At 43.6% G+C, this 26,152-nt stretch overlaps 1 protein-coding gene across 1 annotated transcript in view; it reads left to right on the top strand.

Moving 5' to 3' along the window:
• The window catches only part of CACNA1I (calcium voltage-gated channel subunit alpha1 I), a 580,458-nt gene that overhangs the window by 467,713 nt on the left and 86,593 nt on the right, over nt 1-26,152 (top strand). The window contains exons 25-27 of the mRNA XM_085601256.1: nt 3,829-3,938; nt 9,199-9,332; nt 10,014-10,084. Of these exons, the coding sequence (XP_085457382.1) occupies nt 3,829-3,938; nt 9,199-9,332; nt 10,014-10,084 (315 nt within the window). The remainder of the gene's footprint in view (nt 1-3,828; nt 3,939-9,198; nt 9,333-10,013; nt 10,085-26,152) is intronic.

Here is a 26,152-nt window from a genome sequence, read left to right as displayed (position 1 = left end):
ATTTTGAGCTGTGTTGGTTTAAGGCTTGTTGGTGAATGAGCGAGAAATGCAAAAAGATCAGGTCACAAATAGTTTTTAGGGGTTATTTATTTACTTTAATCACTCAGAATGTACTTCTTTGTCATTCAGTACATCTTGACCTGTTAAAAAATTGAAAACTAAAATTCAGCTTCAGTATGAAAAATATGTCTAGGGCAGAGATGAAACACTGAAAAATGCACCAACCATCACATGTTTAAAAAATAAAATGCAGATCAGATGCCAAAATGTAAATGTAAAAACAAAGTAAATATTGGCTGCCCTCAATGAACATTCTGTTTTGTCGTTTTCAATTTGCCCACTTCGTACATTCACCTACTATTCAATGCATCACTAGAAACAAAAAATACCAGAGGAGTGAAAGAAGACAATTCTTTGGCAGACAGTGTACCGTAGATAATGTGAGTTAGATTCTGTGTTAAATGAGCTTGTGCCCACACTGCAGAGCATTATGACTAATCCTGATATTCTTCAAGGCGCACAGCAGTAATAGTGTGCCAATGCAGGCTTAACTGACGTTACTGTGTTTATTTTTGTGTGCAATTTGGCTGCAGCAAACATTTCTACACAAGGACGAATGATGGCATTTTATACCTTTCAATTACCCTTTCAGTTTTTATCTTTGATATTATTCTGTCTTTTGCCCTTTATCTTTGTTCCTCATTATTCAGTTAATTTTCTTTTTCTTTCCCTTCAGGTTTGTATATGTCATTGCCTTTGTCCTTTTCATTTTGTCATATAATCTAAGAATGTTATTCACCTTGTGTACCTTATTTTTATATACTGTAGGTCATCGGCCTATCTTCCACTTTGTCATAAATTCTATGGGGTTTTTAAATGTAGGTATTGAGATTATTTATGTTTATTCCATTTCTTATCCTACAATGTGTTTCCCTTTTGTCTTTTCATCATGTCATACTATTTGTAAATGTTCACAATCCTTCACCCTTTTCTCTTTTATAGTGTATTTCATTAGTATTTTCTTTACATTCTCATATGTTGTTATTTGTATAGAGTTGTCTATTGATTTTCTTTATCATTATTTTATATTTAATTTCCTAAGTACTTTTCATTAGCATGTCCTTCACTTTCTTATATCTTTTAGTTCCATGAAGTTGTCTATTATGATTCTTAAGCGAAATTCTCTTCCTCCATGTATGCTTGATTTGCTTTGAGACATTTCTCAACTTCATATCAATGCATATTCTTCATCCCCCATATTTTTCTCCTTCCATACTGGATGCCATTAGTCTGTCCTTTATATTTAAATAACTTGTATTTGCTTTATAAATGTATCTTTAATGGTCTGCTTTGTGATTTTTTCCCTTCATGCGAACACTTTTTTATGTTCATGCAGTCAACAATGTCTTACATTTGCCATGCTCTTTTTGTCAGCCCTTTTTTATTTCATGTATAATATCTTACTTTTTTCGCTATTTTCCGTCCTTTTTCTACCTTTTTAGACATTGGTCTCATTTAGGGGTTTGTGCAAACTCAGGAGCAATACATGCAATGTATTAATAATGTTACTACAGCCAGGAAGTACAATACTACTCTGATCTAGCATTTTTCACACATAAATGTAGAATAACTAGTGGTAGTCGCATTGCACCAGTTTTCTAAAGTTATGTGGGATGGTGTAAACCTGCATGGTATTTCTGTGCTAATTGCTGTATTAACGTATTTCAATAATGTGAGAATGCTGTATTTATTAAATAATAAGAATAAAATTAATGCATAATAGTCCAATTAACACGCATTTAGTGACTTTTCCAGGACACAAAATCAGACACATTGCCAAATATTATTTCCACTATCAGCCCTTCTTCCTTCAGACTGTGCTATGTTGTTCCTCTCATTTGTGTTTTCTTATCATCTGTGAATGTTTTCCTTTCCCTGGCCCTTCTTATCATGTATCATATTTCACCATCTTTCCTTCACAAATTGCGTAGTGGTTTATCACATCACTTATTGCCTTTCTCCATCATCAATACATCCTTGTTGAATACTCATTTACCGCCTTACATTTTTCAGACAGTCCATAAACTTTATTTGTCTTTTATCATGTTTATTGTGTCTTCTATTAACTTTTAGGTATTGCTTCATGCTGTTATTTTCCTTCTATGCTTTTCTCCTTTCATGTTGTTATATATGTATGTTATTTTCTTCACTACATACATTCTAATATTGTTTTTTAATTTCTCTAATACATGTGACTTATGCTCTTTCATTGTTTCTTGTGTCACACTATCTTTCTTACATTATCTGTTACCTTCGTCTGCTGTGCCCTTATTTTCAATGTTTATTTTCACATTTTATACTCCTATTTTCACTTAACTCTTTCCACCTTGCATGATATATTATGTTGTTTTGCCTTCTCTTTCTCAAAAGAATTCCAGAATGGTCTCCTAGATGCATCACCCTGCATCCCTTTTGTATATACTTGTTCTTTTTATTCATTATGTCACTTTCACTTTCTCATGTTATCTTTCACTTTATCATGTTATCTTTTAACGATTATGCCTTTTCCAGTTTCTTCTTTAATTGGTGGTTATCATGAAAATGTGGCATGGACTGCCTTTACTCGACCTAACTTGGACATACCTGTATTAACTTTCGTATAGTTATATATTTAATTATGTGCTCTTGTGGGTGCACTTTCTCTATAGATACTGCATCTGTGTGCTCCTTTTACCTGATCTAGCCTTGCATTTTAAGTCATTCTTTGTTTCTGCCAGCTTCTCCACTTAATTTATCCCCATTTGCAGTTTTCTTCCACACTCTACTGTTACACCTGCCTACATTTTTAGTTGTCTCCCCAAATCTTTATATTTCATCTGTTACGTCTTTTTCATCCCATTTGCTTCCCGTCTGTGTCTTGTGAATTAGAATATCACTGTTACTCAATTGTCTCTTCTTTTCTGTGCCAAGTTCGCCTACCTCTACCTGTCTCAGTGGTAGCCTCTCTTCTTTATTCCTGCCTTACCTCCTTTCCTCCATCTCTATTGCTATAGTGTATGCATCATATTTTCTCAATACCTTACCCACATCATTCTTTTCTTGCTGTTATTTCGTTTTCTCTCACTTTTCTTAGTACTGTTTCTGTTTATAATATTCACTTTCTATTTGCTTCTACCTTATTTTTAATCTCTCACCCTCTTTTTCTTACATACATCTCACATCTTTCTGTGTTCTTCCTACGCTCTCTAGACTTATAATTTATTTTTCCGTTTCTTTCACTCATCAACCTGCTTATATCTATTTATTTATTCACTATTTATTATGCATAACAGGCTAGCATTCATGAATTTAAGACCTAACAATGTATGTTTCCTGAACTCAGATTATATGAAAGGAGAACTGTAGCTAAATAAGTGTGACTGGGCAAGATAGTTCTAAGCCTTGCTACAGAGATCTATGCACAATCTGTTGGCGTTGGAATCACAGTTTGACTACTCATTCTTCTATGTTCAAATGAAGTAGAACTACTGACTAAACTAATAGTAACATCTCCTTTTAAATCGCCAGTACGCAGCCACTTGAAGCAAGTATGTAACATGTATGTTTAATATCAAAGTTTGTGAGTGATTTCCTCTCAGAGGCACAAAGGTATGGTACGCAGGAAAAATAGCATCAAGACAGTTACTAGACATGGAAATGTTGACATTTTATAGACCTATGTACACCAGACTTTAGCATGCAAACTACTTTATGGATTTCACTTCCTTTTTACCTGTCGATATGTATCTTTCTTCCCCACCCACCACCCTCTTTTCATCCTCTTTACAGTCGTTGGAGACAGCCCTCAAGTACTGCAACTACATGTTTACTGCGGTCTTCGTGCTGGAGGCAGTACTGAAACTGGTGGCCTTTGGCCTCCGGCGTTACTTCAAAGACAGGTGGGTATTATTAAGGGTTTTGGAAAGTTAAGCTTACTTCAACGCAACTGACTATAGAGCATTTATAGAGTAGGATGTGAAGGTGGATACAACCCTCCCTTGGCTTTAACAGTCTATCTTGAGTATCAGTATGACTCTGTAATGCTTTTCAACTCAATATCTAATCAATATCCTTCTTATCTTTAACTTATTCTCCAATCCCACAACTAAAGCTTTACATAACCTGAGTGAAAAGATTGAATCCAGTTCAGTTCTGGAGAAAAAGTTACTTCCCTGTTACACCAGTTCCATGTCAAGGGCATCTGCATTATATTCATAGACATTATAATATGTTTGTGCACATCTGGGGTCATGGAACAACACTGCAACTAGGAGATATAAATAGCTCATGCAATGCCTCTCTATAGGCAACAGTTTTTTTAAAATAAAATGACACAGAAATATCAAAATCAAAATACATGAAGCTGCCTGGCTGTTTCAAGCAGTTCCTTTTGTATTATTTAACGAAGAGCAAAATCTGTTTCTGTAGGCATTCAGTTAGAAAAGAGAAGAATCTACACTGTTGCTTTATGGTAGCCAAAATTGACCACAATCCCAGCATGAAGTACAGTGACAACTGGTACCTCACCTTTAGTTTTTTGACCTGGTGGGAAAAGAATACATGCTTCCCAAACCCGTGGCCCATTCTGACATGAAGGAGGATATGTTGCTTATGAGTTACAAGCAAGTAACATTGTCTTTTCTGTCCAGATATTTTCCATAATATTTACAAACATTAGAATAGAAAAGCAAGTTTTGTCACTCCTAGTTGGTGCTCAAGAGCAACAAAGTTGGGTGGTAGAGCGATTGCATGATAATGGACCACAACCTACATTTCCAGAGACAAAATCTCTTCTACTTATCTCATCTTAACCAGGAAGAAAAAGTCAAAATAGTTGTACTTTCATATGAACTAAAACATTCTAAGCTTCAACAGGTCTTACCAGTTAGAAACATTCTCCTAACATGATCCAGGAGACTTGATATTTTAAATTTAACAAGCAAGATATTTTTTATGTATCCATTGATCTTCCCATCTTTGACGAATACATGGAAAATTAAACAGAAAAAAGATTTGTCAACTACTATGCCTGTATGAAGAATGTTGTGAAAATAATCCATATTAATATACAGCAGAAGCTCTTTTTATTAGAAGAACCACTGGTGTGCATCAATGACAGAATGAGAACCCTGTATGTCATTATAAACATATGTCACAAAAAAAATTTAAAAAAAAATTGGCCTAAAACATTTGTCCAGGAAAGAAGCGGAGGCTGAAACCCCCCAGTAAAATTTAAACTTGATAGATTACTTCTAAAAAATAGATACCTGACACTTTCCTTAAACCATAGGGAAGCCCTACAGGTTTTGGCAAATGATCTTACAAAATAGATTGAAAAGTTAGTTCATTTTAAAAATTGGCCTTTGCTTTTCTTAAAGCAACTGAAATTTGTAAAAATTCCTTTATATGTCAGATAACTGCATTTAGCTAGAAACGATGTTACAGAAGTTTGATTTAGAGGTACTTAAGTGGCTATAGAAAAAGCAACCCTAGAATTAACCAGAGAAGGCTGCACTGTGGACACATTAAAAAAAACAATTGGGGAGAAGGATAAACCTCCTTCTTTCATGATAAAATTGAGGAAGTGCCTGAATACCCTAACGGGTAACAAGATGCGCTCTACAAATCTACTGTTGATTGATTGATTGATTGATTGAAGGGAGAAAAACAAAATAACCTGTGAGATGAGGTCTTGGATTTGTATGAAAACATTGAAAGTAATCTGTGCAAATCGATTTTATTTTACTGTGTAAGCTGAGGAAAGAGAAACATCGTTTTTGTCAGCTCTTGTAAAGCCATTAAACGGTTTGAGGAAGATCTATGACTCAAAATCTGAAAAGAGAGGAAACTCTATCCAGCATAGGATTTGGAAATTGAGTCATTATCTTGTTCCACAGACACATGATCTACAACATATCCAGTTACTCAAAGGCAAACCTCGAAGCATATTGTACTAAAAACAGAGCACTCGTCTAAAGTACAGCTATGGAAAACAGAGCAGAAGAAAAACCTTCAAAATCTATCTGTTCCTGGAATGGGGTAATAACATATGGGGTTGTTGATGCAGGTTTTCCTTTCTGTTATGTTGATCTAAAGAACAATTAGTAGGCACAAGGATTCTCCCCACATTTCAAGAAAGTAATCAACTAAGCTCTTCTAAATAACATCTTACTTTACTGATGTAGAAAATAACACATTTGCTCAAACAACACAATCTTTTTTTAAAAAAAAATTAAGAATGCTCTGAAAGAAATATTAAGACCTGCTGAAGGGATATGAGCCCCGAATCACTGATAGTATAGACAAACGCTTTCACAGCCCTCTTCCCGGTATTCATCGATTGGCCATAACCTAAACAAACAAAGAATGGAGACCTTCATCCAAAAGTACTACTGGGCGGAACAGCTGTCCACTATCAATGGCTGGGTCTTTGGGGCCCCCAACGAGCCGGCCTACCAAATGGACAGGCTACTGTTTTAACTTGGGGATCATCTAAGGGCACTCTACGGACCTCCCAGGTGTTTAAAATTTAAGTACCGTCAGCAGTAGTGGGGGATATCTGGCACACAGCCAATCGCACCCTTGGCTGGAGGAGGAAAATACCACAGAGCTCATCCCTCTGGTACACAGCTGCGTTGGGAACACTGGGTCGCCTCCTGGGCTTTGATAAGTAGGACCTAATTGGTATCTCCAGGGTGGGGGACTTATGCCAACAAGGCAACGTTGTTCCCTTTCCAGACTTGCAGCAAGACTACCAATTAGCAACTAGTGAGACATATCTCTACCTGCAGGTCGAACATGCACTGAGGGTGGTGCTGCCGAGGGGCATGGTACCACCAGAGTCCTCACCACTAGAAGACAGGCTCCTTGATGAATATATATGCAACACAAGGCCATGCCACTGACATATAAGAAAATAATCCAGAACACCCCTGAGTTCCTGGCACAACTGCGTGAGCACTGCGCACACAATCTGGGGGGTCTTGAGGAGGAGGACTGGGTGGAGGCAATCAACTCCCCTAGAGAAGAGGCCATACGTTCAGGTTTACGCCTAGTACAATTAAAAATCCTGCGCCGCTTGTAGTATCCCCCCACTATGTTGTACAAGATGGGTAGGACAACAAGTGTCAATTGCAGACGGGGTTGTGGCCAAATGGGTACCTTTAACCTCACAATTTGGCAAAGTCCAAACATATAGGGGTTTTAGTTGGCGGTAATAGACTCTGAATGAAGTAAGTAGATCCTTCTTCACCCCGACATCGAAAAGGTGTCTCTTGAACATTTGGGAGGAAACAGACCGGCACCATATGGATCGTATATGTTAATAGGGGTGTTGGCCATATCAAAAAGGAACATTAAGGAACATTACCAGGATGTGGGTAGTGGAACAGTTAGAAGGTTGGAAACACATCAAGGACTGGTGCATTCTGGCTTAAAGTGTTATCTATGAGGGCTGGGGCTGCCCTCGAAAATGGATCAAAATTTGGGGTTATGGAATGAATACAAAGGTAATATTTGTGGTGCCCCAGTCACTACTGTTGTTTGCGGAAACAGAGCGCCATGGCACAGCCACTCAACAATGCTGAAATTCGACCTGGGGTGGGGGTGGCGGGTCATGGTGGAAGAATGGTTTTAAAGTGTTCAGGTGTGTGATGCCTTGGTAATTTTTTTTAACTGTGCTCAATTTTGTGCTGATCTTTTTACTGAAAATGTCCAAATAAAATTGGAAAAAAGAATGGGGATCGTACCTCCTGAAAAAATGCCTCGATAAAGAAGACAAAGGGGCTTATTTACAAGCCCATTGCACCGCCAGTGTGTCACCTTTTTTGACTCACCGGCTGCGCAATGGGCTTGCTCTTATTTAAAAGGCCATGTAAAGTCACCCGGCGTGACTTTTCATGGGCTTGTAAATATGTGCCACTTTCACGCATTATTCTGCGTGAAAGGGGCATTCCATGAGTGTTGCTGTGGGTGTTATCACGCAACATCCTCGGAACTTGATGTTTTACCAGACTTGCACCATTTTGTAAAACTGAGAATGTTTCAAAATCCTACTCCTCCCCAGGGGAGGCGTAGGAATGGCACAACGAATCCTTGTTTTTCCTCTTTCTATGTGCGCTGCAATCTGCAGCACGCATAGAAAGAGAAAAATGCCATTCATTATTGTTTTTGTGCTGGAAGGTGTCCCTCCCTGTACAAAAACAATCATCCCCGCAGCACAGGCATCCTCGCAAAATTACGCAAGCATGCCTGTACTGGCACATGGCAGCCAGTTGTGCACCAGCGCAGTGGAAAGCGCAGGGATGCGTTGTATTGTTGTTAGTACGATGCATGGCTGTACTTTGAAAATGACTCAGCACGGCGCAGCTAAATGGCTTTGGCGCCGCGCTGGGTCATTTTCTTGTAGATGGGGCCCAAAATGATGAAACAAAAATGCTGAAAATAATAATTCCGAAAAATGGAAATAAAGCGGAGAAAAGCAGGGGCCAGTGTTCTGAGATGTTTTACCTCTGAATTAAAAAACATAATTGTGGGAGCAACTGTCACTATTTTGCATGCTGGGATTGTGGTGCTCGTGGATGCCTTAATGCCAAAGTGCAGTTTTACTGTAAATTTGATTTTATGCCTCTGGGAACAGTTTTCTTTCATTTGTTTCTCATTTAAAAATTAGAAAATGAATAATGTTGAAGCCGCTTCGTGTATATTATTTTGACATTTCGTTGTCATTTTCTTAGAAGAGAAACAGATAATGCTTCGTATACATAGGCATTCCTTCTTTATTGCAGGTGAGATTTATTTCTGTTGAATAGGATTCAAAGATCCTGCCCATGCGTAGATATATTTTCAGGGTTTTTAATAAATTCTCTTACTTTAACTAGAAGGACCAAACCATGATGAGGACATGGAAAGCTAATTTAATGTTGCCAACTATATACCTACATTCCCTCAGCTCAAGCCACATATACATATCACCTACTATTTCTTGCAATTTTCAACTCACTTCTGGTGTCCTTCTCTTTACAATTAAAGCAGTGACCAGTTCTAGATCCTGTCTCTCCTTGACTCCTTTAGTGTATACGTTCTTCCTTCTCGCTCCCTCCATTATGCTCTCTCAACTGTCAGGGATCATGGGTATCCTCACCTTTTCTCACCCTGCAGGTGGAACCAGCTGGACCTAGCCATCGTGCTCCTCTCTGTCATGGGCATCACGCTGGAGGAGATTGAGATCAGTGCTGCCCTACCAATCAACCCCACTATCATCCGTATCATGCGTGTGCTAAGGATCGCAAGAGGTGAGGGTGCCGCACTGTGCATCAAGGGGGCCAACATGCATAGAGATATTCTTTTTGCCACTATATCTTTTTCCAAGTTCTATTTCATGTTATTCTTTGGCCCTTTGCATGGGTGTAGTGATCACAAAGACCCTGACGCTTTTTGACAAGTGGTTTTGTTTTGTTTGGCTACTTCTTTCCCTTCATGTCTTTATATGCAGAGTCGGGTGCCACCAAGATTCCTTGTCAAAAGGCAGGCTCTAAGTTTTTTTCCTGCAGCTTAGCAATGCTATAATTTTGTCTTTCCCAGGTGTCAGCCAATGCCATACTCTTACTCGCTGCTGAGTGTCAATACTGCACCCTTGTGTGTAGGTGTGTCTACCCTCTAGAAACTCAGCCATATTCCCCACCATACATTTCCACTGGGTGATACTGCAGCACTGGTGTCTGTCCCATTTGGTATCATGGCTAATGCCATTTTCTGACTGGACACTGGGAGGCATTGCTGCACACACTTTGTCATCTCCCTCCCTCCAGTGGCTGTTGACATCTCTCTGAACCCCACCAACTCCAACAGCCAGTCCTCTATAGTTGCTCTAGACCACAGCTCACTGCACGTACCAATGACCCCCGCAGATGTCAACATTAACAGCACTTGCAGACTCTCATAATATGTAACACTTTTCTTTATTCTTCCCTCAGTGCTGAAGCTCTTAAAGATGGCGACAGGAATGAGAGCCCTTTTGGACACTGTGGTGCAGGCACTGCCACAGGTAAGAATTGTGTTGCCATGGTTGAAGATGGTTCATTAAGCCCCCTAGAAGACTATGTGGAAGGTTTCATGTTTTACTGGTCAATTTGTGGCCCTAGACCTTGCACTGCACCTGTGAGATCCTGAGTAATTCACATTCTGTAGCTGAACCCTAGGATGCCTCCACCCCTTCTCTGTTTTGGGTTCTGAATTTGGAAACCAGGTATATGTTTCGCAAAATGTCTTGGAATAGCATAAATTTGTCAACTTGTTTTGGTTTCTGTCAAAGAAAAAGTAAGTTAAACCTTGGTGGCACTTGCACACTACAAATCCAAATTGTGGTCTGGATTCACAAATAGAGCCCAGCCATTTTCAAGTCATTTCATTCCAATTTATTTCAGAGAAGAAATGTAGAGAAAAACCTTACATTAACCACCTCACTGCTAGGGCTTTCCTCCCTGGTACTAAGCCCTTTTTTAGAAATTAGGGGTAGCTTGCTTTTAAACCTTCATAACTTTTTTCCACCGAAGGTATCCACGCCAAATATGCATCCTTTTTTTCAACATCCTTCGGATTCCCAGGGTTTCTAGATTCCCCTGGAGGGAACCAAGAAAATTGCCAATGTATAGCTACATTTTGGGCCATATCCTCAAGGAGCTATCGCAGAGTTAACGGCACTTTAGCGCAGCCAAATTTACGATAAATGTATCACCCCATTCACAAGCTGGTGCTAACAGCCCATAGCACCAGTTTACCCGCGATAGCAGCCGCAAAAAACATCGCCACAGAGGACCCCGGCAACTATCGCTAATGAGATGCAGAGTAGGTGTTCCCGTGCAAAATGCAGAGACAACACCACTCCACTACAATCTGAACGACCAGCCACATCGGCGATAAGATCACAAAACATGCGATAAGGCGCGTTAGCAGCAGGAAATTAACACCTGCTCTGACCTGGTGCAAAGTCGGCCAACAACCGGCAACAGACAAGGGAGCACAGCCCAGAGCCAAACATGAAGAACAACAGATGCACCCGGGCAACTGAACATACAGCCCGGAGCCCCAATAGGGCAACAACACCCACCGCCACCACCCCCAGGACACCCCGACCCCACCCGGACCAACACTGAGGCGGCGCAGACAAAGACAACGACCTGCTGAAAATGCACCAACCTCACAGACACCTGGGAAAGTCATTGCTACCACAAGCTCAAAAGGACAACCATCCTACGCATCCTGACCACCATTGCCCTTAGGCCGACTGTACCAACACAGCAGACAACCAACATCCCTCCGCAGACAAAGCTGCTGGCTGTGCTGCACCTGTTGGCCACTTGGACCTGCAAACCAACAATGGCCAGAGTCCGAGGAGTCTCACAGCCAGCCACATCCAAGCCCCCCCAACTGTCTTGGATGCCATCATCCTTCCTCCACACTGCACAGGAACAGCTGTAGACCAAGCAAGGTGTCAAAGCCATAGCTGGATTCCCTCAAGTGTCAGGGTGCAATTGAATGCACACATGTCCTACTTGTGCCCCCTGGTGACACTGCACACAATATCCGCAACCCAAAGCACACGCATACCATCACTGTGCAGGCAATAGTGGACCACCTGGGAATCTCCACCAACTTCGACGCCAACCACCCATTCCGAGTGCATGAGTCCTACATCTTCCGACAGCCCATCATCACCCGGCGCTTCCTGGCTGGCACCTACGGAAATGTACTGCTCGTTGGCAAGTACCAAATGAACACACCACAGACCTTAACTCCACAACCATGCAACTCACAACACTGGGAATGCACAGGTCTCAAACTCACATACAACATGCCAAACAACATGCCCACCCACCAGACACGACAGCACAACTCACTCTGGCAACCTGGGCCAGCCATGCACATAAGCCATCAACTGCATGGCACCGCAGCCACACAATAGCAGAATGTGGGAAGAGGTGGGGACCTGGCATGTGCAAAGTAGGCAACTGACCGATGAATGACAATGTACACAATGCCAAGTGTGGCGTCGAAGCGATGGCCAGACTGCAGTATGCAGACAACACGCATATCCATGTGGACATACACCGCTGGTGTATGGAGTGCAGTGAAACACACAAGATGATGGACGGAATGTTGCACATTGGCAAAACATTCACCTCCCGTCACAGATCTGGGTTTAACCCATCGTTATTTTGCTCACTACGCCACACCAGTTCAGACAAATCAGTCTTGACCCTGTGCCTCATGGGAACAGCCCAGCCTGAACTGCCAAGCCATGTCTTCCCTGGACCAGAATCAAGCATCCTAGGACCGGTTTCGGGGTTTCACCCCTCTTCAGCCAGGATAGCTTGACTCCAGTGGCGTAGTGAGCACGGGACCCAAGTATGGCCATGTCTGAACTGGGGTGGCGTGGTGAGCAAAATAATGATGGATTAAACCCAGATCTGTGACTGAGGGTGAATGTTTTTGCAATGTGCAAGATTCCATCCATCATCTTGTGTGTTTTGCTGTTCGCCCTATGTGGGAAGGGTATGCCCAGACGTGGGTCCCGTGCTCACTACGCCACTGGAGTCAAGCTATCCTGGCGGAAGAGGGATGAAACCCCAAAACCGGTCCTAGGATGCTTGATTCCGGTCCACGGAAGACATTGCTTGGCAGTTCGGGCTGGACTGTTCCCATGAGGCACAGGGTCAAGACTGATTTGCATAGGGCCATGTCTGAACTGGGGTGGCGCGGTGAGCAAAATAACGATGGATTAAACCCAGATCTCTGACTGGGGGTGAATGTTTTGCCAATGTGCAACATTCCGTCCATCATCTTGTGTGTTTTGCTGTTCCCCTATGTAGGAAGGGTATGCCCAGAGGTGGGTCCTGTGCTCACTACGCCACTAGAGTCAAGCTATCCTGGCTGAAGAGGGGTGAAACCCCGAAACCGGTCCTAGGATGCTTGATTCCGGTCCAGGGAAGCCATGGCTTGGCAGTTCGGGCTGGACTGTTCCCATGAGACACAGGGTCAAGACTGATTTGCATATGGCCATGTCTGAACTGGGGTGGCGTGGTGAGCAAAATAACGATGGATTAAACCCAGATCTGTGACTGGGGGTGAATGTTTTGCCAATGTGTAACATTCCGTCCATCATCTTGTGTGTTTTGCTGTATGGAGTGCAGTGAACAGTGGACGCAACCATATCACCCCAGCCATTGGGGAAGATCCCAGAAATGTAGCTTGTTAAGTTCCTCCCTGTAAGCGTGAGCAGAGGGGGCCGGCCCGGCATACGCCAGACCTGCGTAGGGGTGTGAATAAAAAGCACATAGCTCTGGGCGTGGTTCTCTTCCGGAATGCCCAACGACTCTGCCAGGGTGGCGACCCTCACCCTGCCACGAGGCCGTCGCCGTGAGCGTTGTTGCCTGCATTCCTGTGAGCCTGCTGCAGCGCGGGCTGTAGGGCCCCATACCAGTCCTGCTAGGCCAGGTGCACCCAGGCCTCAATGCACACCTGCCGACACTGGCGTGTGTCAATGAGGGCCCACCACATGCCGGTGCAAGCTCCAAGCCAGAGTGCCGCGAACCTGGCAGCCTCCTCAGACCATCACGGCCCACTGCACTCCCTTCTCGTTGACGTACTCCACCTGCATGCACAGCGGAGGTCACACATTTGGAACTGGGTCTTGATTACACTATGGCCAAGAGCATCAAGTATGGCAGATTTAACTCACTATACTCCCTTCGATGTGGTGACACCGAGTCTGTGCATAGCATTCCATCCACAGGTGTCCGCGGGCCCGCACGGACTACTGCCCTCGGGCCATGCTGCCTTCGAGTCGCTCGCACATGTGGGACTGAGTCTTGATTTGTCAATGGCAGAGTACATATCATTGCACGCAAGTAGAGGTGTAAGAGGATGACGAGTTTCAGTCCGAAGGGTAAAAGGATCATCGTCACGTAGGTGATCGAACACTACCAACAACTGCCCTGGCGTCACTAACTCTGTGCATCGCAAGACAATGACACGTGGCTGTGGGCCCTTGCTGACCGCTCCCTCCGGCCTATGCTGCGGGCGAGTAGGTCACACAATTGGGACTGAGTCTTGATCATACATTGGCCGAGTACGTACAGTTATGCAGAGTTTACATCACTGTACTCCCTTTGATGTGGTGACCCCAAGTATGTGCCTGGCATCCCAAACACACGTGTCTGTGGGCCCTTGATGACTAAGTCGTCAGCCTAAACTGCGGTCCAGCAGGCCTCACGCCAATCCAATCCAGTCCGTACCAGGCAAGACACGTCATTGTCGCTGACTGAACACCCACTCTGCTCTGGTGCTTTTGCCTCCGTCAACCACAAGTCACCACCAAATGTCATGTCAACATTGTGTGTTAGAGTTCCAGGAGGAGCTCGCTGAACCGCGTATGGCCCGCGTTGACCGCTGCCTCAGGCCTCCACCGCGGTCGAGTAGGTCACACTATTCAAATTCAGTCTTAATTTATTTATGGCTGACTTGATGTCATTGTACAGGCCTCAACGCAGACTGCATCCCCTTTCAGCCCCAGTGCCACTAAGTCTGTTCCCCAAGACCCATGGACACTTTCTGGTTGAACTTAGGTGGCGACTGAGTCCATGGACTTGGGGTTGTCGTCGACATCATGTCTGTGATACTGCCTTTGTGGATAAAACGATGGCGTGGCATTCCACTCCTCCATTTGCTGCTTCCAGACCACTTCCACCCTCTGCATCATGCCCTGGAGGACACCTTACACTGTCCCCCGCAACCCTCCACCACATACACCTCGGACATTGATGAGGACCCGCTCAGCTCACATGGCCCATTTGACTGCACCGCAAGTCACCGTCCCGTGGCAGGGTGCCTATGCCGGCTGCAGTGCATCCTGGGCCACTAACTCTAAGCTGGTCAGGTCTGGGACCCCTTCTTCTGAGAAGTTGGATGGCCTCTGAGGCGATGGCCTTGGGGACATCAACACCATGTGTCTGTGGCCCTGCGCTGCCCGCTGCCTCCAGCCTCAAATGCGGCCCACCAGGGCTCACACATCAAATCAAGTACTGACCGGCCCGAACATCGCATCACCCCAGGAGGCACACGCCACCACCGCGAGGACCAACTCCAACCGCCAACTGCCAGTGTAGAAACGGTCATACTGGCAGACTGACGGTGTTGCCCGCATCTGTCGTGGATGCCGTCTTCTGCCTGATCCCCTGCTCAGCACTCCAGGTGCCACTAGCTCTGTGCACCATGAATCATCGTCCATTACTGTTTTGGTTATGTGCTGTGCAGAGCTCACGCAGCAATGTCACCTCAGGCAGTGTGGGAGACCTGGGACGGCGATGAGGGAGATGATGCAGGTGTGACACCCCCCACTACAGCTGCATCAGGAATGTCCAAAAGGGACACACTCCTAGAAATTTTCTTCACATGAGCACGCTCAGCTCTGGGGACCCAACCGCAGTGCACTGCAACTCACGGACACTTTTGTTTGTATGTTGGGTGACCTCTGTACTTGTTCCGGCTCCCTCCATTTTGCTCAGCAGTTGACTCTATTAGGCAGGTGTTTTCTGTTTTCATTGCACTGGTGTCCACTGTTCAAGTTGGTGCCAGCACCAAGCACACGTGTGGGCTGGCTTATACTCACCCCACACACATCCAACACAGGCGTCACTGTACATGTGGCCCTGCCAATAAAGAGGCCGGGCGCACGTGCTCATAGCCAGTTCAACATGATATCTGCGTGTGTCCCAGTCGCCTTGTTGTATGCACGAGGGCCCTGGGCCCTAGGACATTACATTGTGCTGTGTACAGCGGATGCAGACATGTCACCGCAGGCAGCGGGTAAGAGCTTGGACATGTAGCTTTGTCGTTACCCACACAATTTGTAAGGGCAGTGGACTGTGCCGTCTTACTCAGAGCCAACATGGGTGTGTGACTGATACGTGCGTGCCCCTGGGCATGGTTCTGTATTGGGAATGTGCATCTGCATGTGTCTCTATGGCAGAGTGGGTCTCCTTTGTGGGGTGTAGGTGATCCCTGAAGGGTAATAGACACCCACGTATGTGATCTAGTTCGCCTTCCCTGGGTTCGGAACACACCCGCACCTGTTGGGCCACCTCCTTTTGGTGTTCTGACACCTGGCATTGGGGGCCATGTGTGGGTCGGTGAAGTGTTGTGAGCCTGCCGTGCTTGCGGGTGCTTCATGCTGTGTGGTCTGTTGCAGGGGCTGGGTTCTCCTCGAAGTAGCTTGGCTGCCCTGGTTCTGGTGGTGGGTTGTGTGGGATGTCCATTGGCTGTTGTAGGGCATCGGTGTCAAAGGTGTGGTGGTCCTCTCCGGCATCACTGATGTGTGGTCTTCTGTGCTCTGCTGAAGGTTTTGTGTGTCCCTCTGCAATTTGGAGGGGGAGATGCATTTTGACATTGTGTTGACATGTGTGTTGGCACATTTTTCTTGTTTACATACAGACTGTATGACAATGTACACAATGACTGTTTTGGAGGTGCAGGATTTAGATGCGGGACAGTGTACGTTTGGACTACATGACGGGTGTGAGGTTTTACGCGTACGTTTCCATTTCTGTCAGATGTAGTGGGCCTGTTTCTGCGTGTGTGCGGAGCCAGTTGTGTCCTCTGTTCTGCAGTGTCGGGGTTGCACATTGTAACACATTGTCGTCATGCTGTTATTGCTATGTGTGTGTGCTGCAGTGTGCCACGGGGATGAGGGACATGATTCAGGGTCATTGGGGGTGTGCAGTGTGCTCTGCTTATTTGTGCATGTGTGCCATTGTGCCCATCTCCCCCGTCCCCCCAGTCCCTGGTCTTTACTCACCCTGTTGATGTTGTGTCAGGTCCTCTCGAGATGTGTCCACACTCCCGACTCCTTGCACCGTCTCCCCACTGTTGACTGTGGCCTCAGTTTCCTTCAGCTCCTCCTGTGGCGCAGGACTCCCAACTTCTGTCGCCGTTGCTGCCTTCCTGTTGACAGCGGCTTTGTGCCTGGTTTAGATTTTCACGTCATGCCAGCGCCTCTTGGCCTCCTTCATTGGCCTCCTCGACACTCCAGCTGCATTTAAGGTAGTCTGATTGTGGGTCAGTTGCTGGTTGTGTTCTGTCACCTCTGTGATGCTGGTCTTGTTTTCCTGCGGACTGCACCCCGCCTTCGTCTCCCTCTTCTCCTTGGCCTTCCCCGACCCAGTTGTTCCTTGCTGGTGGTCTGTGGGGCTTGTGGAGTTCGCGTTGGCCTCTGTGCTCGGTCAGGGTGCATCCATGTTGCTACACACTTTGGCTTCTTTCTGGTGTGTTGTTTTTGTTGCTTTTATAGTGCATTTTACCGCCAGACACGTGGGATTTGCAGGCCTGCCGCTGGGTTTTGCTGCTTTTTGTATTGCGATTGGCCACATCACAGCTTTTTTGGCATTCGTGTTTCGCATTTTGGCTGCGTGGTGTTGGTTTTAACGTGGCCATTTGACGCGTTATCTGGTGACTATCACAGGGTACCGCCGTGTTGTGAATACCTGCTTAACACAGCGTAAATTTCCCGCGATGGACTGCGATGTTGAGGGTTGCGTTAAGTAACTTTTGCGATGGTTATCACACGTTCTTGAGAATAGACCCCTTTGTTTTTACAGGAAAAATTGGAAAATGTGCTGTGCCAGTTAGTCAATTTTTCCTAATTTTGTGGTTTCAGCCTGCTTGCAGTTTGTGGTGGAAACAAGTGTGAAACTAGGCCTGGGTGAAACTAATTATGCTGGAGTAAGCAGATTAATGCCTGTAGTTTTGGTAACTTCGCTTTACTCTTTTGGCACAAAATAACCCAAAATTACATAATTATGCCTGTTCGGGTAATTATGAGTAGGGGCCTGACAAGCATAGTCTTTCTAAGGTGTTACATTTACTTATCCCATTCCAAACAGGTCAACAGTAGGGAAAGTAGTCGACATAGGAGGGGTAAGATTTACTATTCCCACTCCAGTCTTTGCTACACTAGGGAAAGTGTTGGACTTCAAACAGGTAGGATTAACACTCCAGTCTGTGCAACAGTAGGGAAAGTGTTGTACTTCGGAGGGGTAACATTTACTATTCCTACTCCAGTCTGTGCAACAGTAGGAAAAGTGTTGAACTTCGAACAGTAAGATTTACAATTCCCACTCCAGTCTGTGCAACGGTAAGGAAAGTGTTGAACTTCTGAAGGGGTATTCTCACTTTAGTCTGTGCAACAGTAGGGAAAGTGCTGGGCTTCAGAGGGGTAGAGATTTACTGTCCCCAGTCCAGTTTGTGCAAAGTAACAAAAGCGTTGGACTTCTGGGGTGTAAGTGTTACTATTCTCACTCCAGTCTGTGCAACAGTAGGAAAGGCACTGGCCATTGGAGGGGTTACATTTACTATTCCCACCCTAGTCTAAGCAACAGTAGGGAAAGTGCTCCACTTCAAACATATTATCTATTTGAATAACGTTATTAAACTATATATACTATATATTACCTACTGGCGGTCGCCAGTAGGTAGTTATAGTTAGGACCCATTTTCCAAAGGAAATCCGCAACATTCTATTCCCAATAAGTCTGGCGCCGGTTGACGAATCTTCACGAAATTTTCCAAACTTTTGGCCAACTCCGGTCCGCTCCTATCCTGAAAGTTTCGTGGTGATTGGTCAAGCGGGGGCTGAGAAAAAAGGGGGGTCCCAAAACGCATTTTCCCCATGCAATTTCCCATAGGACCTGTTGACGCAGCTACAGCCCGAACTGCTGAACGGAATTACACCAAATTTGGCAAAGAGGTAGTCCTCAGTTCAGACTCGTGCCTTTTGCATAAATGGTGTAGATCAGTAGTTCCTGAGAAAATTAGAGTTAAAAAGATAGATATATCTATGGCCTCGGAGGATCCGCGCACCCTATGCGCACCCTAAGCGCACCCTCTGCGAACCGAGCGCGCACCCTCCCGATCGCGCGCTGAATGCTAATTGGCTGTCTACATCCGAAACCAGGAACTGTTGGCAGCCGTTTTGTGCCTCTGTAGAAGCGAGGCTGATTAAGTAAGGGAAATAAGTGTGTGAAAGATGTAAAGGGGGCAGGGTATAAATACTCTGACCCTCTAGTGTTGCTTAGGGGGTCCCAGAAGGACCTCCTGGGGCTTCCTTTTTTTTTTTTTTTTAAACGGCGAAATGCGCGCAGCGTGCGCGGGTCCGGCCGGCAAAAATAAAACCCGAAGCGCGGACTTCCGCGCTTCGTTAATAATTATCCCCCGGGTGGGCCAAATCCTGGGGGCAAAATTTTATAACTTAATAGGGGGAGGGGAGCTGCGTGGCCACCCTCCTGGAGCCCTCGAGGGCCCTGGGGACCGCCACCCCCCAGGGCCGGCTCCTACAGTGTCCAGGGGTGCCCACCCCAGGACACTGTTGTTTGCTATGAGAGGGCGGGAGTCTCCCGCCCTCCCATAGCAGACTTCGTTAGGATTTTGAAAGAAAGAGCAGGGTTTTAAAATCCAAACGATATTGCTTTTCTACACGGGGAGCTGCATGTCAGCAGCTCCCCATGTGGAAAAGCAATGCCGGTTCCCGAAGGACGCAGGAAGCTGTCTGGGACCAGTTGGGGCTCTCCCCACGGTCTCCAACGTTTTTTTAGAAGCCCCGGGGGATGGGGTCCCCGGGGATAATAACAATTAGTGATAGGGGCTATTTTTTTTTACAGTAAAATTAGGAGTCGCGCATCCTAACGCGTTGGGTGCACGGTTTCTCTCGCTTTGGGTGCGCGGTTCCTAACGCGTTGGGTGCGCGGATCCAGGGTGAAAAAAAATGTTTGTCAAGTTTTAGTAGCATTAGAAGCCAGTCTTTTCTTATTCATTGATAAAATGAGTCAGGCTTTGACACTAAAGTACAGTACTGAAATATGTAGATTGTGTGCAGTCCCCTTACTCCTTCCACAGTAGTGAATGAGTTTTGGTAAACTCCTAGGGATAGTGTTGCTTGTCTAGAATTACACTGTGAGTCTGTGTGCATTTGGGAACCACTGTGAGAGAAGCATTTGGGTACTTCATATCTTTAAATACGCATAACTGCTTAAAAACTTTCCTGTTCTCAAGTTTTGGTAGAATTAAAAGGCAGTCATTGCTTATGTATTCACCCAGTGGGTGATGTAATATGTGACGTCATCAGCAGTGCATTGCGGGGGCGCGAGTTATAGTTAGCTGAACTAACTATAATGGGGGAATTTCTAGGGTTTTGTACGAGGGAAATGTCCAGCTAACTATAACGCCTCTGAAACCTATGGGTTTTTTTGTGAATTTCTAAGGTTTTTAAATGCCAATTCCTAACTATAACGTGCATGAAACCTATGGTTTTTTCAATGAATTTCAAAGGTTTTTTAAATGCCAATTCCTAACTATAGCATGCATGAAACCTATGTTTTTTTCAGTATATATATATATATATATATATATATATATGTGAGAAAACCCTCTTGCTTCACAACAACAAGGTAGGAGTCGCACTCAGGATTGCAGGAAAAGAAAAATTTAATCACTGACACGTTTCAACCTCACGATCTTTGTCAAAGTCACTTCAAATAGAGGAAGTGGCTACATATAAATGCATTTACAACCAAGTAGGTTTTAAAATAGACATAGAAGAAAGAGTCATAGGTATACATGAGAACAGACTCACTCCACATTGAGGCCGGCATTTTTAAAAAATAGTTTTCTTTACATTTATGTAAAAACAAATTTAAAAGCCTTATTTATAAATGCTTAGTGTGGAAAGTAAAATAAAATGAAATAAAATAAATTAAATATAAATAATAACAGAAAAAAGGAGCACAGGCCATCATACTAGGCAAGCTTAAACCGCTGTGTGCCAAAGAAAGAATAATCCCATCAATTGTGTACCAAAATGAAATGGTGCACGTCCAGAGCAAGTGATACTGCCAAGTGGCATTGCAGATGCGAACAAAATAGCCTTGGTGGAAATAAATACCAAAATATAAACAATTGAAGTGTCATAAATAGTATCTAACAAATGGCAGGTTCTATAAATATAAAGGCTCCGCAAAAAACAACTACCCTGGGTGAGCACTAAATGGCTCGGCTAAGGATTTAAAGTAAAAACATGAATGGCAAAATAATAAAAAATCACACAAAGAGTGTATCAACAGAAAAATAATCTAAGGAAAAGCTTGGATCATGCTGGGAAAAACCCATCCCCAGTGTATTAAGAATCAAGACGTGGCGGCTGTGCATACCATTCAACCAAGCAGCTGCTTGGAAGAAGTCGCGGCCAAAGGAATATTGGGGGAGAAATAGAATTTAGACTTGCCAAAGCAAGATGTCTATGGAGATGGAATGGCAGGAGAAAGGTAAGGGCGGGGACTACAAGTGGGCCAAAGGGAACCAGAGTATATATATACAGTGTCCAAAATGTTGGGGCGCCACAGGTATATGACATCTCCTCATCCTAGATGAACATGAAGGTCTTCCTCTCGATTGAGGCCGCCAGGAGCCTTTCTATGTAGGCGAATGATGTATTCAGACTCCAAACGTCGCAGGCGGCGTTCTTGATCACCTCCGCCTGGATGTTCTGCAACCCTGTCAATTCCAAAAAATGAGATCTTAGAGCTGACATCAGTAATCTCTCCATGCTCTAGCGCGCAATGTTTTGCAATAGTGTAGGTAAGATCCCTATTTCTGATGGTGCGGAGATGCTCAAGTATACGCTTCTTCACAGGAAACACAGTGCTACCCCAACATAGCGCAAACCACAAATGCAAGTCACAACATAAACAACATATTCAGTATTGCAATGGATAAAAGAAAGTATTTTCTCATTCCTTCCAATTGGTAACAGGTAACTTTTTACATTCTGGCTGTTAGCGCAAGCCTTGCACCTGCCACATTTGTGGAAGCCGGGGAGTTCCTTCAGCCACGTGCCTGTTCTCTTAGCTTGTTGTGTAAGGTGAACCTGAGATTGAGGCTATTAATGGAAAGTCCAGCAATAACATCCTGTAATTAATCCTGTGGACCATCCCATATCAGAAAAATATTGTCAATGTAGCGGGTCCACAGGATTACATTATCTGAGTAACAGCCATTGCCTTGGTGCCAGAGATGTTCCGCCTCCCACCATCCCATAAAAATACAGGCATAACTAGGTGCGAAGCAACTCCCCATCGCAGTTCTTGTGTACTGTTTGTACCAACTGTCACCAAATAAAAAACAGTTGTTATGCAAGCAAAAATGTAGCATAACTAAGAGTAACACAGTGTGATCAAACATAGAGATGGGTCTATCACGTAGGAAATATTTACATGCTTCTAGGCCTAGATCATGTTCGATGCAGGTGTACAATGACACCACATCAATGGTGGCAAGTACATAGGAGGATTTCCAAGGGATGCCTTGTATTTTGGAAAGGAAGTCCATAGTATCCCTACAATAGGATGGTAAATTAAAAACATAGTCACAGAGGAAGAAGTCAAGGTATATGGAGGATTTTTCTAGTAAGCTTTGGTTGGCTGCAATGATGGGTCGCCCAGGTGGATTGGCAAGGTCTTTGTGTACCTTAGGGAGCATATAAAACACTAGGACAGCTGGTTTCTTGGTCATCAGGAAGAGAAATTCATTACGCCTCAGGGTCCCTTGACCACGCCATGTCTCTAATAATTGATGATATTGGACAATGGTATTCCTATATTCAGCTTGGCTAGATCTTAAATAGCTGCCTGAGAACTCCAGCTGCTGTATTGCTTCAATCTTATACTTATTGATATCCCAAAATACAATGTTCCCCCCTTTGTCAGAGGGCTTAATGACAAAGGAATTGGCATTCTGCAAGGATAGTAGGCCCACCTTCTGCTCAGCTGTGAGATTATTACCAAATGAATTATTTTGTTTCTCCCAAAGCTGCATGAGCTCCGATAGAATCATCTCATGATATGTATCGATTCCATCATGGAGGGTCACTGGGTTGAATCTGGATTTGGGCTTAAAATTGTTCCTAGATTTATGATAAATAGTGATACCCATACTGATCAAAAGATCCCTATCCGTGTCCCAGTCTTTGCTGCCCTGCTCAATCTCTCTTGCCGCAACCAAAAGATCAATGTCACATATAGTCAAGGGGTCAGGTGCCGGGCTCTGAGTACTGAGTAACGGTGTTAAGGCAGGGACAACCCCACTTTGCTTCAAGGAGTGGACTTTGAGAAGTTTTAATTTCCTTATAAACAGAAAAATGCTCTTGGGAAGTTAAAATTCGCAGTGGGGCAAAAGGATAAACCCAGTTCTAACAAAGCACATTCCTCATTAGTAAGGTTGTGGGAAGAGATGTTAATGATAGAGGGATTGTTAACATTAGATTGCTCACCCATAATTTGTTGCGCTTGGAACGCCGTTGACCTTTCCCATAGGGCGTCTCATTGTCTTTGGCCTTCGCCTCCTCTCCTAGTTTGTCTTTTTCTTGCACGTTGTGGGTGGTTTCTTTCTTCCACCCAGGCTTTCCCGTAAAAAACGGTATTCAGTCAGTGAAGGAAAGGGGCCTCTTAGCGGTGCCAAAGTGCCAGGTGCTTCGTCCAGATCCGACGGAACATCCGAGCGTGATTCAGAGGTGCCAGGTTCCACAGTGCGCGTCATCTCGGATTGCGCAAAATCTCTCCTTGCTGAATCATATTTTCGGCCAAAGGTTAATATGCAGCCTTGGGCATAATCATTGCGGTCCCTAATAAGTTACATGTGCCAAATGTCAAGCCTATATATATTTATAACAATCAAGCAATTTACATGATTATTAAACACTTTAATAAATATGTATCAATGTGAAGATTTTTATTTATTACTTAACTTCCCACACTAACACTCTACCCCTACAAACCTATCAGGCCACACTTGAAATATAACTAAAATAAATATGTATAACACAATTTATGTAATTTATAATCAATTAACTAATTAATTATCAATCAAGAATTATGTATTCATTAATTATTATTTCATTAACATCCCAACCTATACCCCTACAAACCTAGCAACCTGCAACTAAAATACATGTAAAATAATTATCATTTAATGTACATAAATAATTATTAATTACATAATGAATAATAAATAAATGAACATTAAGTATTACTTAATTAATTAACTTTCCACTCTATATCCCTACAAACCAATCAGCCCACCTCAGATATAACTAAAATTTAAAGTTATTACACAATTTACATAATTAATAATCTATTACATAATTAATGCTACATTGATAATTAATTGCTCGTTACTTATTACTCAACACCCCACCCTATATCCCTACAATGCCATCAGCCCACACACAATTTTCATAATTAATAATCAATTAAATAATGAATAATAAATTAATAATTTATTGTTAATTATTACTTAATTAACTGCCCACCCTATATCCCTACAAACCCAGCAGCCCACACCTAAACAACAATGGAAAATATAATTATTGCACAATTTACTAAATTAATAATCAATTAAATTAATATTAGTAAATGAATCATGAATTGTTAATTATTCCTTCATTAACTTCCAACCTTACACCCCTACAAACTTAGCAACATGCTACAACACAATTAATTGCTATTAGGAATTAAATTACAGATTATACATCACTTAAAATTACAAACTGTTTAGAAATATTATTAACAATTATGCAAAGAATCATAACATGCTAAATTAATATATGAACTAAAACACATTAGAATAATAAAAAATAAAAATGTTTACAACTATATTATTGAACATGATAATAACAACAATGATATTCTTAACAACAATATTACTTCCCTGAAAAAAAGGGATATTCTTGACAGCGATATACCTGCAACAAAAAAAAAATTTATCACAATATTTTTTGTTCGTTATTTCTGTATGCCGATGTTTACAACGCTATATTTTGTCCAAATATGCTGGAGGAGTCCAGGGTGTTGTGCTTTACGGGGATCCAACAACGTTTTTTACCTACAATGCCCTGCAAACTGCCAACATTGCCTAAAATAATGCATTTTCCTTGCATTTCTGACATGAACTGCCAGAGTCCAGGGGGAGCCCAAAAATTCCTACCTCCCAGTGTTACCCCACTTGCCCTAATAAAAATGTTACCCCACTTGTTCCCACTCATGAGGACTCCTATGGACCCTGCTTTGATCCATTCCTGACCCAGTCACACAAATGAAGGAGCAATTTATCAGGGCAAGTGCGGGAAAGCTGTGTAAAAGGAATTTTGTGGAGCCCTGCAGATACTGGAACTGTGTATCACAGAAATGCAATGAAAATGTCTGATTTTCTGCAAAGTTTGACTTTTGCATGGCATTTTGGGTAAGAAAACGTCATGGGATCCGTGTGAGGCACACTACCCTGGACTCCCCTGGGTGTCTAGTGTTTGAAAAATTCTGGATTTTGTAGATTTTCACTGGTGGCAACCGAACTGAGCCTGAAAAGTGCAGCAATTGAGCATGGCAAGTAGGACAATATTGGTATTTAGCCCCACTCTGTTGACCATATGTAAAATCATATCCCAAAAGAATCAAAATTCCTCCTTTTTGCCATTGGTTAGCTTTTGTCAGTAGTGATGCAGAAAGACTGTTGAGACTTTAGGGATGGTAGGGCCTGGTTTCAAGATGGGCTACTACCCACACAATTATTTAGGAAAAAATAATCCTGGCATCCAGAGGACCTTTTGCACACGCACAGGGCAAATTCGGTCAGACCCACTCTCTGCTCGGGGGGGTGGGGGCGTGTCAGAAAGACTGTATTACCCTTTCTGTGTGGGGTTATTGTTCGATGCCGAGGTACGCTTCCCCAGCCTTTTGTTTGGTTTGGTGCCATGTCGAAATCCCAGGTGTCCGGTGGCCTTTCTGCACCCTTGGCAGCAAATTGGGGCACACCCACTTTCTGCCCCCATTGTAGCAGAAAGACTGGTTTGCCCCTTTTTATGTAGGGGAATGACCCATGCCAGAGTGGGGCACCAGCTCCCCTTCATTTTGCCCAAATCTGAAATCCCTAGTATCTATTAGGCGTTTTATCCCCACGGGGGACTGATTAGGGGCAAGCTCCTCAATTGAGACAAACTCCTATCTGTCAAAAGGAGGAT

Source organism: Triturus cristatus, chromosome 4_2, assembly GCF_964204655.1.
Source record: "Triturus cristatus chromosome 4_2, aTriCri1.1, whole genome shotgun sequence".
Taxonomy (NCBI): domain Eukaryota; kingdom Metazoa; phylum Chordata; class Amphibia; order Caudata; family Salamandridae; genus Triturus; species Triturus cristatus.
The sequence above is the reverse complement of the archived record's forward strand: the minus strand, read 5'-3'. Positions and strand labels throughout refer to the sequence as shown.